Source organism: Hakea prostrata, chromosome 1 (assembly GCF_041222555.1).
Source record: "Hakea prostrata isolate BN-2017 chromosome 1, UWA_Hpros_2, whole genome shotgun sequence".
NCBI classification, from domain to species: domain Eukaryota; kingdom Viridiplantae; phylum Streptophyta; class Magnoliopsida; order Proteales; family Proteaceae; genus Hakea; species Hakea prostrata.
In genome coordinates, this window is record NC_142600.1 from 6,717,546 (window position 1) to 6,733,287 (window position 15,742).

General features: G+C 39.3%; 1 protein-coding gene across 5 annotated transcripts in view; it reads right to left on the reverse strand.

Moving 5' to 3' along the window:
- Positions 1-1,018: 1,018 nt before the first annotated feature.
- LOC149027033 (E3 SUMO-protein ligase SIZ1-like) overlaps positions 1,019-15,742 on the reverse strand; it is a 52,842-nt gene continuing 38,118 nt past the window's right edge. For 3 of the 5 annotated variants that reach the window (XM_089158378.1, XM_089158365.1, XM_089158356.1), the window contains exons 11-17: positions 12,191-12,264; positions 11,913-12,020; positions 6,236-6,397; positions 3,839-3,943; positions 3,683-3,763; positions 2,380-3,604; positions 1,019-1,881 (exon numbers count right to left, since the gene is read on the reverse strand). In XM_089158378.1, coding sequence (XP_089014504.1) covers positions 1,724-1,881; positions 2,380-3,604; positions 3,683-3,763; positions 3,839-3,943; positions 6,236-6,397; positions 11,913-12,020; positions 12,191-12,264 — 1,913 coding nt within the window. In that variant the 3' untranslated portion in view covers positions 1,019-1,723. The remainder of the gene's footprint in view (positions 1,882-2,379; positions 3,605-3,682; positions 3,764-3,838; positions 3,944-6,235; positions 6,398-11,912; positions 12,021-12,190; positions 12,265-15,742) is intronic. The other 2 variants (XR_016173926.1, XM_089158386.1) reach the window with 2 other exon arrangements.

Genomic DNA, 15,742 nt, shown 5'->3' on the forward strand with positions numbered 1-15,742 from the left:
TATCTCAATATTTCTCTTTACTTTTACTTGTAATCAAGGTTTAAAGTATCAGTATCAAGTATCATATCGGTCAGGTAATTTTAAGAGACGTATCCTCCTGTATCGAAATGTGTCTCATCGATTGAGTCAAATATGGATACGTATCGACTAGTATCGTATGGTATCGACGAATACTTTCAACCTTGCTTGTAATGATACTACTCTTACACACACCCCACACTCAAACTTCAACCTAGGTAAAATTGAAGTAAATATTTACGTGAGAATATCAAAATACGTTAATTTTGTCTGGGAATCTCCCCTCCACGCTCAAATTCTTACATGCATACGCATTTATAACGTGAGGGATCTTCCAATGTCGCTTTAGCACAACTGACAATGTCTCCTTGTGGCCTAACGAAAGAGTGCAACCATTGAAAGAGTTAAAAGGAGCATTCTATTTATATAGGTTCTTTTTTCCTAGGAATTTTTGGGGGCGACCACAATCTAGTGAGGGTAACCAGAAGCATCGCTCAGCCCTCCCAAAATGTTTGTGAATTTCTTCACGTACATCTACTGTCGTCTGTCTATACGGTTGCCCTATGTGGTTAAACAGTGACGACAAATATATATTAATCTAATCACAACACAACCATCCTCTCAATTTTTATTTTTATTTTTATTTTTTGGTAAAAGCATCCTCTCAAATTTGAACTACCTAAATCTAGCCGTGCTGACACCTGTGAATAATTCGACAATAAGCAAAAGGACACCCCATGAAAACCCTAGCAAGATGTCGAAAAGAAACCTCAAAGATTTCCAAGATATGGGTTACCACCCAACAAAAAAGAAGAAGATTTCCAAGGTAATCAACTGGTTGATAATCTTCAGGTCAGGTTTACTCTCTTTTAGTACTTCTTTTACCTTGTGAACGAGTCCAGGGTCATGATCATGATCTCCACGTTCTCTGATCAGTCCTTCACTCTGAATGGCCAAATCAACTTTCTACTGGAACCTGTAAATAGAATCTAGTTGGAAGAAACCCGTGATTAGAGATTTAAACCTTAAGTAATACATTTAAAATAGTAATAATTACATCCATATGTACAGATGTATATCCTTAAAGAAAGGAAGAGCAAACAATTGGCTGAAAGAAATGGTTTCATTGATGGTAAAATGGGCACTTAAAATATTATGTTACAGCCTAATTGCCACCATAGGCAGAACTGAACAAGAAAACGAATTAGTATGATACAGTAAAGATAAAAGGCTTCCCTAATAAAACCTAAAGGCTTACACCTGCCAGGATGTTTACTATATATTTAGACACTTATGTGGTTTTCTCAACTTGTACAATTTACTGCAGATGCGAAATCGCCAGACCTACAAAACTTTAGATTGGGGGGAACAGAAACCATAAAAGAAATATCTGTGTTGGCCCTGGCAAGCCAAGAATCAGCATCAGAAATATGAAACGGAGGGGTCAATGAAATCCATGCAGAAAGTAGCATAAGATCAGGGCTCACCAGTGGATAAATGTATATCTGAATCCTGATAAATTTTGAAGCATCGGGATCCAGGGTGACTAGGATTTAGTGCCACCAAAAGCTCCATACCTTTAAAGGAAATGTTAGATAGTCTTGATTTTAAATACAACTGGAACTACGAAAGGGAGCTGATCATCAATGTCATTCCAAGTAGCCCATCAAAAGGTAGCCTCTCTAGCATCTCCTGCTAACTGTGTTTACTCGGAGTCCACGTCTATACAGAGATCTAACCTTGGCCTTACAGACCGAGGCTGGCGAGGGAAAGAGAAAGGACTGTCTGATTTTTGCTTATTTATGGCTCTGTTGTCCGATCTGTTGTCTGACCTGTTGTCGTTCATGCTTAGTAGCAAAGAACCTGCGCAAAAAAAAGGGAAAAAAACCATGTCAACAAAGTGAGAAAACTTCAGATCTGGGATTTCAATCTTCATACCACTCAACGCTGTCCAAAGAACAAGTATGGACTTTTAGATAATTATCAAAGGTAAGTGGAAAGATTTTGGTCCAGGCACTCTTTTTACACTGAGGAATGCTATGACTGCATCAACCAGGGGCCCAGGCCACCTCCAGGCACTTCATTGGGAATGCACTAAGCCAAAAGAAATGATTCAACCTAGACAGGTCAATGGTCAAGAGTGCTCTGCTTAGCATCTCTTTTTATCTCTTGAAGAGACAAGCAGATTGAACCGTCAGTAGTTAGAAGGTAGACTCACACCCTATATAACTGGAATAAAGTCATGAGGCCTCTCAAGCCTAACAAGGTGATAAGCATTGCGACAAACAACGTCAATCCTTTGACCAGTAGAATACAATGTACTTGAAAAAAATATTGGAACATGATAGGAAGGGCATATACCACTATCAGCTAAAGCTTCCAACCTACCCTCCTTTGATGAAAATTTGTCCCTTGAGTTCAAGTTTGTGGATTCAGAGTTACCATGACCACCACTCCCACTCGCAGTCCCGCCTCCACTACTCCCACCAAGCCTGAGAGAAATCCAGTCTTCTGTGCGAATACCATTTGACATATCAGGTTGGTCTCTCAGGTTAGACTGAGCTGAGACACCTGCTGGACAAGTAGGCAGGAAAATTTGCAGAGAAGGGTCATCTCCCCCAAATGCCAATGGGTTATCCACCAAGCTGTCGTTTATATCAGGGATGGGTCGACAAACAAGGGCAGCTGGGTTTTGTGTTGCAGTTCCAACACCTGTCTCTGGAGGCAACACATAGCCATTCACTGGTGTGTGACAAGTAACAGAAGCACGTTGTGCATCAACTAAGTTCTCTGAGACATCTGTATCAGTACCAAACAGTTGGAAACTAGAACTTGCATGAGTGCCAGATGGCAGTGACCACAGAGGGACCCCATAATCATCACCGGTACCATTGAGGAGACCCAGGCAAGAATTTCCACCTGAAGAAATACATGGATTATGGAATGCATTAGGAACTGCAGGAGGTGGAGCAGGGTAAACAATTCCACTGGCATCTACTTGACCAGGGTCATAGAATAGGGCGGGGTCTATAGAAATTAGATTTTCATTCTCTTCATCTGAATCACTTAGAACAATAACATCTGCATTCACTGCAGAAGGATTTCTGTTGGCCACTCCATATGGAGACTCAAAATTCAAAGAAATAGAATCTAACTCATTGTCATTGGTGGTAGAGAAATCAAAATGTCCACCACCCTCCTGATTAACACTTGGATCATCACCATCTCGACAACTTCCAGTAGCACTGCTGGTCATTGGCATGATTTTTGGTCCACGGGTCCCCATTTTATCTTGTAGTTGATTTCCAGATGATAAGGCACGGATTTCTTCCGGTTTGCTAACTTCCCAATCTCCATTGCTGTTCTTTCTTATACCTAGCTTCAGACCAGTATGTCCTTCTGAAACACCTTCCTGTTTGATCTGCTTTGGAGTTTCTAAGGGCATCATGTCTCCCTCAATAACATGCAGAGAGCCATCAGGTAAGTGCCATTGAGCAAGATCCCTATGCTCATTTTCATTTTTCACACGCCATGACCCATCAGGCCTCACATCAATCTCATTAACTTCTTCTCCACATTCTCGCATCTGTTACAGCAAATTAAATAATTAGAAGAGCATTGGGAACAGCATATTGGAATTCAAATGCTCAAGAGCAAGAAATACCATAGTTGTAATGCGATTGAAATATGGATCTATGATGAGATTCTCCAATGAGTAGTTCTTGAGACAAATGGGACATTGCCACTGCAGCCAAAATTAAAATCCTTGTTTAAATATTTCAAGGACAAAGAAACAAACATAATAAGATGAACTCCTTGCCTTCCTGGAACGTTGATTGAGTTCAACGAAAGTCTCAAGATCAAAGCAGCCCATATGTGCACAAGGCTTGAATCTGCCAGCAATTTTCATTCTGGACCCACTCATCTGCCATTCACATGTCCAAAAAACATAAGGAAACTGCTCAGATGTATCATTGCTTGAAAACACTGCCATTCCCCATTCACTACACTATGGAGGAAACAATAAATTAGCTATGTTTATGTTTCAAGTTGAACAACATAAGGGTATTTTCAGAAGTCAACTGTATCTACAAGTAGAAGCAACTGAGTTTAGCAGGGATGAATTCACTTTTTGGTATACCAGCAGAACAGTAACTGAATACTTTCTCGATATGCCAGTGAGTCCTACAAAGGACTCCTCAAATGACAATGACAGAAAAAAAATCTTGGATTCACTGGATTTGCAACATTCCTGATTTCTCACCTCGTAATATGCTTAGGAATTAAAAAAGCACATAAAAAAGATGGTTATTAGTCTTTTCTTCATTCTATTCTGTCTCTCTAGTAGGTTCGTACTTAATGACCAAATTTAGGCTACCAAGAAAATCATTAGCAAAGCAACAAAGACTGTACATTCTAAATTTCTAATGACACCGATAGCAACTTGTAGGTCTAGAAAGAATATTGACCAAGGGTAATTATGTCATTTTTTGTAATGCGACACCCTAGCTGTAATTAATTTCTATAAAAGGAAATGCAGAATCACTACACAACCAAAGAAAGATGAACCAGACTATCTACTCGCAACAGACTTTGAAAACTTTTCCTGATTCATGTCCATAACTATCAAAGACAAATCGTGGAGTCAATCTGCTAGGACAGTGCCTTATCCATTATTTGACCACGGTGAGCCCAAGGCCCCTCAAGCCATTAAGATATTCAACCAATCTGATTTCAGTACACTTGTTGAGGCCTGCTTGATCATACAAATATTGATATTTCACCCCAACTATGCCATGCCATGCAGCCCACTATGAGTCCAACTCCAACTCATGACAACACCAAGCCAACCATTATGACTACACCCAAGGTGTTGTAGTAGCCCCACCCAAATGGCATGAGAATATTTACAGGATACCCACACTCAACAATGTCACTGGTCACCGTTGCACAGAAGGCACTAGTAACCAACACCAACATGTGCTCATCCAAGTTATGCTAGCATCACCAAGGACAAACTTATGAGGATGTTGAGATGGATCGTGGTAAACTGAAAAAGATTAAATGTGGAATGAGCAAACTAGACCTGATTTAAAAGTGGCTTTGATATCAAGAAATTAGACTAAGGTGGCAGTGGCATGGACATGTGCAACAGAGGGGCTTCCTAATGCTCCACAAAAGATTCCCCCCCCACCCCAGTTTTCGAATTGGAGGGAGCCAAAAAGGCCAGTGGCAAGCCAAAAATGATGCCACAAGAAGTGGTCAGGAGAGAAATGCATCCCTAAAGACCAGTAATGAGTTATGGCTTTGAATGGAGCTAAATGGAGGAAAAAGGATCCATGTTGCTAACTCCATTTAGGCTAAATTTAGTTGAATTGAGAAAGATATACATTGTGATAGCATCATTGCAGCTAAGGAGAGAATAGGCTAAAGTGGCTGGCTGTCAATTATGAAGATACAACCAGAAAAACGGTCTCATATATCGGAGAACCAGTTTGGTTTTGTTCTGGGTAGATCTAGGATAGAGGGAATTTATCTACTTATGAGGCTCATGGAAATCATAAGAAATATGGTTATTATTGATATAGCAAGAACATGTGATAGAGTTAGGGGGTTAATCCTAAAAGAGAGGAGTTGAGTACATATGTGGATAAAATTAAGGATATGTATGAAGGCGTGGTAATGAGTGAGAGACCTGTGGGATGTCAAGGCAAGCAATTTCTCATTACAACAATGCAAACCTGAGAAGGGCCTGTTATGGTGGGATACACTAAGAGAAATTAGAAGAATGAAAAGGAAAAGGGAAGGGAGAAACCACAATCACTCACACTCACCGTGGAGCTTTCAACTAAATTCTTCATTAATCAACTTTACAACTCTAACATACGACTAGAACACCATATAGCCAATACGCCATGCTACTGAAATAGAAACTTCTCAAAAATAAAAACTACCATACGAAGCTAATGCTGAGAAAAGGAAACAATTAATAAGATATTCCTACATAATCTACCCAAACTAAAAATAAACTAATACTAATATTTTCACTAATTCCAGCCATTTCCAGACCAGAAAACTGGTCTAGGTCCAGCCCTTGCTCTGCAGTTCTGACTTGGATCATGTCAGTCCAGCCAGGCCAAGGCTGCAACATCAAAATGGATGCACAACTACAAATCAAATGGGGATTACAGTTCAGCCAACAGGTATTACAACTTACAGGGCAGCGCAGATTGACTGTGATTGAATCTGCCACAACTTCCAAGTCGCTGTCACTGTCTGCATTATCAGTGGCAGTACCACCACCAACACAACGTCGAACACGAACAAGAGCATCCTCAAATTTTTCACCAACCTGCTCCTTTGGAATCAAGTTCATAACCTAGAGAATAAATGAAATGAAAACATGGAAAACTTCATGGTAAGAACTAAGAAATTAAATAATGGATAAATAAATAGATAACATGAAGTACTACTGATCATGACTAACATGCTGAGCCATTAGAACAAATCAATAGCAGAATTGAAGGTTAGAAGCAAAAGACAATATGTTCCAATAAAAGAAAAATAGAATTCTAGCCACTCAATGACTTTATCCTAAATTCCTGATCTAAATATCTTTACTAATTACCATTTCTAAAGAATGCCTTGTAACAATTACTTAACATGTGCCACATATTCATGTTCTTCCATTGCACAAACTAATCATATAAAAGCATACTGAATCCATGACAAGCCAACAGACTGATTCACAAAATTTCATACTATTGCACGAAAGAAAACGCAAGACATCAAGAGACCCAGATTATTCACCAAATGGGATTATAAAGTGGAACAAGCGGACCCCATTTAGTTGGGATAAGGCTTCATGTTGTTGTAGTATTTGGAAGTGGAAGAACATATAAATTACTAACACAATCCACAAAGAACATGTAGACAGAAAAAAGCATGGACAACAAACAATCAAGTACACTAAATCCACAAACAGAAGCATCAGAACTCCAAAACCAACATCTGATCCTGAGATCACCAAAACAGTAACTGATAAGTGCAGCAGTTCACTGCAATTGCCTCAGTCAGTGTAACTGATTGATTTAATTAGAAGATACCATTATAGCTTCAACCATGTCTTGCGTATGCTATATGGTTTTGTGCTGTGTGCGTTTCGAGTTGAAATTACACTCATGATTGAGGAAGATGAATAGCATTGCAGGGGCCATTGTCGAATCATACCAAAGAGAAGCTTGGTTCTTATCAACTGGCATCAGAGTGCATACGATCCCAAGGAGGTGAGGTGATATGGCCACGGTTTGTCTTCATATCCTGGTAAAGGGAGAGTGCAGGAATTGCTTACGGAGGTCATGCTCTTCCATTGGGAACATCAGGTCGAGTACGAGCATCGGTTGGGATTGGCTCCCAACACCTGGAAGGCGAGACCTTGGAGTGGTTGTACAGGAGAAACTGGCCAGTGCTTCACAGGACAAGCTACAAGGGAAACCTGGAACTCCACTTCAGTGGCACAAAACATGCGAAATAGAGCTGGGATGGACATCCTTGATGTAGGGGATGATAATTGTGAGGTTGGGAGAAAAGACCAGGCGAAAAAATGGACCGAAAGAAGGCGCATAACAGAGAGCAGGGGAGAGCAGCCAACTGCAAGGGTTGCACCTCGCTAGACTCCAGAGAAGAAAACAGAGAGGCTCAATTTCTCAAACTGGCACTCCTAAGTCATATCATAGGTTTGGTTCAAACCCTAGAAGCCAGTGGCTTAGATATACAAGCCCAACTCAGGCTCATTCAGTCTCAATTGCAAGCCCAAGTGCAAACATAGGCTGAAGGATCAGTGTTGGTGGACCATTTCAAAGGCCCAGCATTATATTTACCACAGGCCCAATTCACACAAGTCAACCTGACCATTTGATCTAGGCCCAAGCTCAAATCAAGCCCATTCCACGAAGTTTCATAACTGGGCTCTAAAGAAGAGTGCCATGCCCAGCCCAGCAGTCGGTTTAGTGCCCATGCAAGCAAGAGCCCAGGAACCAAATGGCTCATATATTAAGACTTATAAACGGGCATTTTCGAAAACCCCCTATTCCTTTTTCCTTCATCGCATTGAGTTGTGCTGCAAACTAGAGCTAGCAAGAGTAGAAGACAGTGGCAAAGGTGGTGGCCTCGGTCCTGATGGCGACAATGGTGCAGACAATCCTGGAGGGGCTCAGGGCGATGGTGACTTCCTTGCTGAGAAGATTAAAGTCCACCTCGCCAAATGCACAATAAAACCTTCAGTTTGCCATGGAAACACTGATATCAGAAGGTAAAAGGGCAAAAAGAACCCTAGTGATGGCTATATGTTTACCTCGGGAGTCAGAACTTGAAGGAGCTTGAAGGGTTTAGTATAGTTGGGGTAGAACAAACTGATCATGCAGTTGAACTGGAATAGACCCCAAAAAGAACCCTAGTGATGGCTATATGTTTACCTCGGGAGTCAGAACTTGAAGGAGCTTGAAGGGGTTAGTATAGTTGGGGTAGAACAAACTGATCATGCAGTTGAACTGGAAGAGACCCCAAAAGGTCACAAGGTCCTGCTTTTTTACTCTAGAAGACTTTGCCGGCACTTGATCTTCAAAAGTGGGTTTAGTCATCAAAGCAACTCAATTTCCCTTATCCAATTACTCCAAATGTTTGTTATTTTTTCCTTTGCATTAACCACCCTTTTTTCCTTTGCAAACAAACAGTCTGTAAAGGGCATTCAGGTCTTGGGGGAGGGGAGTTATATGTGCCAGAGCTACTTGGAATCTGCGAATTAAGTGCAGCGGTTCACTGCGATTGCCTTAGTGTAACCAATTGATGTAATTAGAATATCCCATATAGCTTCAATCCAAGTTCTGCGCATGCTGAACAGTTGTGCTCTGTGTGTCTGTGCCTTGAGTTGAAATTACAGCATGATCAAGGAAGAGGAATAGCATCGCAGGTGCCATTAACAAATTGTACCAGAGAAGAGCTCGGTTCTTATCAGTGAATCACATGCACCAGAGTAGCTGCAGAGGGAAGCTAGGAAGATTTAACAAAGATGTTAATGTGTACCAGGGTAAGGAAGATAACATTATTAGTCACAGACGCACAAGAACAGAATTACAAATTATCCCAATCAAACACATCTGGCAGAGAATGAAAACTTACAGAAAAGAATCTCACTGGTTCAATGTATCTGAAACTTGGATCAGATAATCCCCTTATTTGGATGATCAATCCCACCAAAAACCAAATAGATTCATCAGTAGGTTTTGCTTAATGGTGCATGCAACAGAATAAGAAATTAATGAATAAGCTCCAACATCCAATCAGATAGATTGATGAACATCAAATTTTAAACACTAGAAATGCTAATAACGTTGGATAACAATATACTAGCAGATAGTGTCTATCAAAGGGCTGGATTGATGGGAACAATAAGTAACTGGAAATACTGTCAACAGAACAGCAAAATAATGATAGTGTTAACATGGTACGCGACCAGTGCGAGTGGGAAAAACAGATGGGAAACAAGGTAGAACTACAGAACTCTGGTCCAAGAAAACAACAAATCAGTAAAGAAACCAACATGCAGAACTGTAGGATTAACAAAACCGGAAACCTGCAGTGAAGTCGTTACAACAGTGATAATGGGCCACACAAGAAAATTTAAAAGATCACTCCAAAATTACCTTGCTGGAAGTTGATTAACAACAGAATAGAAAGTGCAAGAAAAGAGGAAAAGGGGAGTGAAAGGTCTCAGCACCTCTGACCTAGGATTCAACACCTAGGTTTGTTCTTGCTTCACTACAAGAATAGAGCATCTGCTCTATTGAAGAAGACACTTGTATTCAATATTCTAATATTTGGGCTCTTGTGGCCCTTCCTCTTTATTGATAATGTTCAATAGACATTACAAAATGTAGAAATTAATTATTGGGGGAAGTAGCTTGGTGATGGAAATTCGATTTTAGGGTTAGGGTTTCTTGCATGAATTCCCTAAAATTAAGGGTTTGCCCAGAATCTTCTAGCAACTAATTCTAAAATTCTATAGGCTGATCTAAAGAACGAGGAATATTTGTGGAAAGGGGTATGGGTTGTTAAGGGAAATTCAAGATTTTACTAGATTCCCATGGGATGATCTTGGGAGACTAAAAATTATCCTAGGGTTGAAAGGAATAATTTGGATCAATATAATAGGGTTGGAGTTATCTCAAACTGATATGGGTTGGAAAGAGTACATCAAAATTAGCTTGCGATGGTTAGGGAAGATTGTACGGATGATTCCTAGGATGGAACAAAAGATGGGAGGTTTCTAGGAAACCTGTGGTTGGATATGGGAGGGTTTTAGAATAAATTAGGGTTTTAACAAATGTTAAATGGGCTGGTGGTTAGAAACACTTTAGGGTTATAAGCAATCCCTAATGGGTGGAAACTTTGGAGGGAAAATGATTCAACTCGTGGCAGGAGGATAAGGGAGTAATCATTATGGATGGTGGAATAGTAAAACCTGTGATGGGGAATGCATTCATGGAAAGTTTGAAGAATCTAGAATCTTGATCTCCCTTCTCTCTTTCCTTCTTTTCTTGTTCTGAAATTTCAGAACTGCCACAAAATCCAAGAAAATTAAAAAAGCACAGAAAGGAAGGAGGCAGGGAGGGGCTACCGCAAGAAAGTGAAGAAGGGAGAGGGCTTTCTTGATACCGCAAGAGGGAAGGGGGGACTGGGAAGGGGCTGTAATGGTAAGGGATGAAGGGGAAGGGGCTGGGGGGTGTATGCACTTACTTGTAGGCTGCTGGTTCTTGAATCAAGATGCTGCAATTGAAAGTAATAACATACTTGAAAATCTGTCAAGGCCCTCCCCCAAGAAGACCGCAACCCAATTTCCCACAAGAGATCTCAATTCTTTATTCAACGTAGACAAAAGTTTTAATTCAAAAAGAAAGAACATAACTTAAACTGGGAGATTCTATTTGGACTCACCTAAAATTTAGAAGCTTACTTAACTAGGGTTTCCTATATAACTTAGGATACCCTGCTTACAACTAAATAATAACCACACAAACTAAAGGAACTCTTCTTGAAATAAAAGACTAACTTATCTAAAAGAGTCCTACTTTAAAGAAAGACTCTTAAGGACTCAAGAACTCAACTCACAAATCAAACCAAGTCTTCTAAACAAAACAAGACTCTGAAAATTAAGAATTAAATTCTGAAATTAAATTCCAGCAGATAATTAGGGCAGAAATTGACCAAAATACCCTCTTTGAGGGTTCAGCCAGCCCTAGGTGCGCCACTTGGGAGTGGCATTGGAGCCCACTCTAGGGTTTCAGCCGCGCGCGCCCACTGGGGGGGGGGGGGGTTGCACCCTTGTTCACGTCACTTGGCTGACAAGCAGGTCTAAAAAAAGATCTGACAGCAAAATAGAAAAGTAATTGGAAGCAAGCACAAAGTCTTCAGTGCCAACCCAGGTTTTGACCAGCCAGAAACCAAAGTTTTGACAAAACCAGATGTTTTTTGGGGAAATCTTAACATGTGATGGACTGGTGAAAACTACTGAACGAACCTGTCAAAACTTGGTATTTTTTGAATTCTCCTAAGGTTGAGTCTCAGTTACTTGCAAAACTGAGATCTGTTTCATGCTCAGGAGAAAGAGTTAATTGCACTCCACCACATTCAACCGTATGGTTAACTTATTGCTAAGAGAATATAAGATGCACGAAAAATAAAGTTGCACCCTAAAACGGGAAATAGCAGTAACAATTAACAAGTTTAAAAGTTAAAGGTGAGGCAACTTATTTGAGCAAAAGAGACAAAGATTCCAAATAAAAAAGCATTCACATCAGTTCAATATTCTTCCAGTTAATTAGTGTGATGAAATATACCACTTGAATTGTACGTCGCCGAACAATCCTCACCCCCAAGCAGAAAATACGAGCATCTCCTGCTGATAAAGAAATCTTGTTGATTCCCTCCCTAGTATATGTTGTAATCTGGGAAAACAAACTTCAGACTCTAAACCCAAAATCCAAGAATAAATAAACCCCCATGAGTGGAAAAGCATTAAAGATAAACAGAGAAATAAAGGCAGTTCTTAAGCAACTATTGTGGGGCAAAGAAATATGGATCTAAAAATGGAAACAGAAAGTTCAAGGACACTCACAGTTGGACCATCATCACGACCATTAGCTCCCAATGGTTGTGTTCCAGGTCTATTGGTGGTACGGACTGGCACACCTGCACATCAAGTTATACTACAAACATCACCAAGGTGTATAACATTAAAAAAATGAAGAAAAAAAGAATGATATAAACACGTTCAATTAACTTATTCACTCAATTCACCTAAAAAAAAATTATTCACTTGAACAGTGCAAGACTAGCATAAAGCTGAATGTCGAGTCTCCCCCCCCCCCCCCCCCCCAAAAACAAAAAAAAAAAAAAAAAAAAGAGAAGCAAAAATGAAGGAAAGAAAGATAAAAATAGAAATAAAAATGCATGCAACCATACAGCTCTTTCTTCTGGACCCATGCCCAAATTAAAGGTGTAAGACGATCTATACATTCTAGGGGTAATGCCACAGGCACTAATGAGAAAAAAACTGAATATGGAAAATACTCCAAGATTAGCATTTACAGAAAGGAAAATGAGAGCAAAACTGAAAAAAATAAAAATGGTGGGAGACCAAGAGAGGGAAGGTAAATGACTTAACCGGTAAACCAGTTCAAGTCAATAATCAACATGCATAGATCAAACAAGGCAAAGGGAACTTCTGAATAAAATAGATCATAACACTGTAGAAACTAGAAGCCCGGCAGTACATTTATACATTGGTCTATTGTCTTGAGAGAAGTGGGAATTTGTAAGACACTGTTAAGCTCCCCAATCCAGATTAACAATGGTTAGGCACTCACACTCCACACTCAGCAATCACCACATATACAAAATCTAGAACACAACAATAGTAGATATAAAGTAGAGGAAATAGTTTGTTATGTGTCACCCATGTTCTCGTACCAGGCAATTGACCCACACTGACATATATTGGTGGGTGCCCGAATGACTTGACGGGTCAAGTTTACACGATTAAATTCTAATATTCTATAAATATGTACTTTATGTTCTTTTATGAAGACACTATGAGATTAGGGATTTTCGCCTTAGGGTTTTGGGTGAAAGTTTTGGTAATGCCATTCTAGCAATTGATTGAGAAATCTCCATTGTAATCTTCTTCCTACTTGGTAAGAGTTATTCTTGATCCATGCACGTAGCACACCACATTGGTATGTGAACCACATTAAATCTTTGTGTTCCTTTGATTTGTTTCCATTTTTGTTCGTGATTTCTTGGTCTTCGTTCTAACATAGCTTCATTAAAATTCCATTAAATAGAATAGTAGCAACTAGTCAAGCAACAAGGTTTCATTAACTCAGGTTCTTCTCCCACAAGCTACTCGAGAGCATCAGCTCTCCTCCCGCAAGGCAACCTGCAGAAACCCTTACAATAACCAGCATACCGTCTCTTTCTTCCCTTCACCAATATACAGTTCCTCTCCTAATTTCTCCCTTCTCTACAATCCCAGTGGCCAAGCTGTCCCACATTCTTTGTCATAGTTCTGGTCTGCTTCTTACTGCATGGTTGTGGCTGTATTCCTGGTAACAACCCTCACCTATTACTTTTGGTTGCTGGCAATGTTCATGTGATTCCCTGCTTCGGCCTCTTATTATTGCAAGTATAAACCCGCGACACTAGGGGCCTATCAACACTCCCCTCCAACAATTTCACCCCGTCCTCAAGGTGAAAATCTAGAAACTGGTTGTGCATATAATGCTCCCAAGTTTTTCACATGAAGAGAAGAAGCCACTTCGGTGATGAAGAGATAGAAGTCACTTCGGTGGTGAAGAGAAATGTGGATCCTCTCGATTTGCCTAGGCTTAAGACTATAATGTCAGAGAAACAAAGATGAAAATATGTGAAAGAGATACGACGCTTTTTCAAAACATGTTTTCTCTACAAAGGAAGTGTTTTGTTTTCAGATATGTGCATGATAATTTTTATTCTCATGTTATTGAATGTTTGTAGTATGGTTGTGTTATAATATTCACTGGGCTAGTTTAGCTCATTTTCTCCCCTTACTGTAAACAGACAAACGGACTCAGGAGTCAAGACAAGGGTAAGGATATTGTGGTCCATGGAAATGATTGAAAGCTCAAGTTCTTGTTAAAGTCTAGTAGTTTAACGCATCTAAATTCAAGGATTATGATTTGAGGTTTTGTATAAGATAGTACAAATGTTCTATTAGATGAAGTGATAATATTAGAGTCTATAGTTTGTATAAGTATATTGTAATAGTTGCCATCAGATGGTCTAAAGTTGTACTTGCTCACCCTTTTAATACAGAAGTTTCCGTTGCTGCATATTGATGATGGTTTGATGTGATGCCCTGCATTTCATTATACTATTATTTTAATGTAGTGTTGATATGTTCCAAATTTTCTATATTATTTAAATAACTAGTAATGTTTGAACCCTTGATCCATAATCGGGCCGATACGCATTTCCGTCCAATGGCCTCTTATACAATGAAATTAGACTGAACCAATGACAAGGAAAGAATTAGCGTAATTTTTTGAACCCGAAAATATAAATTATTAGACCCTTGAATGGGCTTCGCGTAAGATATGGGAGTGGGCCTACAAGCCCATGAAGCAGACCCACTAATTTTTTAAAGATACCATGTATAAAGGATATTGATAATATAGTATAAATGCAAAAATATATGTATTCTAATGTTATATATTATATTATATTGAAAAGTGGAAGGAGGAGGTGGCACCTTCTCTCTCCCCCTCCCACATCCTAACATGGAGGAATTGAGAAGAGGAGAGGTGTCATTAATTTAATAAACATGTGTTATTATAAGAAGAGAGGAAGTGACGTGTCACTTATTAACTAAGTGAACACACACACACACACACACACACATATATTGTTAGAAAACAAGCATTAAATAATCAAAACAGCAGTTGAACTTGAACAAAGAAAAGAGAAAAGAAGAAGAAGAGAAGAGAGATGAAGAACTAGTAGAAGAGGCTTATAATTCTTGCTTAAGAGTCTAGAATCACAGAGCCCTTTTATTTATAGCTTCTAATGAATCTAATACAACTTGAGAGACAAGTAATAGTCCTCTTGAAAAAGGAAACAAAAAATTACAACTTTAGTGACTTCCTAGCTCCTAAAATAGAAAGTTCTGAAAATAAAAACTACCACCAAAATAGAAACTATGCTTTCTAAAAACTCCCAAACTTATGCAGCAAGACTCCAACATTAGAAATAGAAAGTAGAATAATATCAATAGCATAATACTGTTCACATAAACAGAACAAACAAAGTTACTGTTCATGTGAACAGTAAAAACAGATTTTACTGTTCACGTGAACACCGTGAACAGAAAAAACATATTTTTACTGTTCACGTGAATAGTGTCGCGGACAATAAATAGCCCAAGTGTATATACTTCAACACTCCCCTCAAGCTGGAGTGTATACAAAGAAAACTTCAGCTTGCACAATAAGAATAAACTTGAAAAGTAGCACCAATCTTGAATCGTGTAGCAATGGCAGATGTCGATAAACGTTGAGAAAACTTCACCCAGGAGATAATCAACACCAACTTTAAAAAAACTTTAATTCTTCATGTCAATAGAACCATCCAA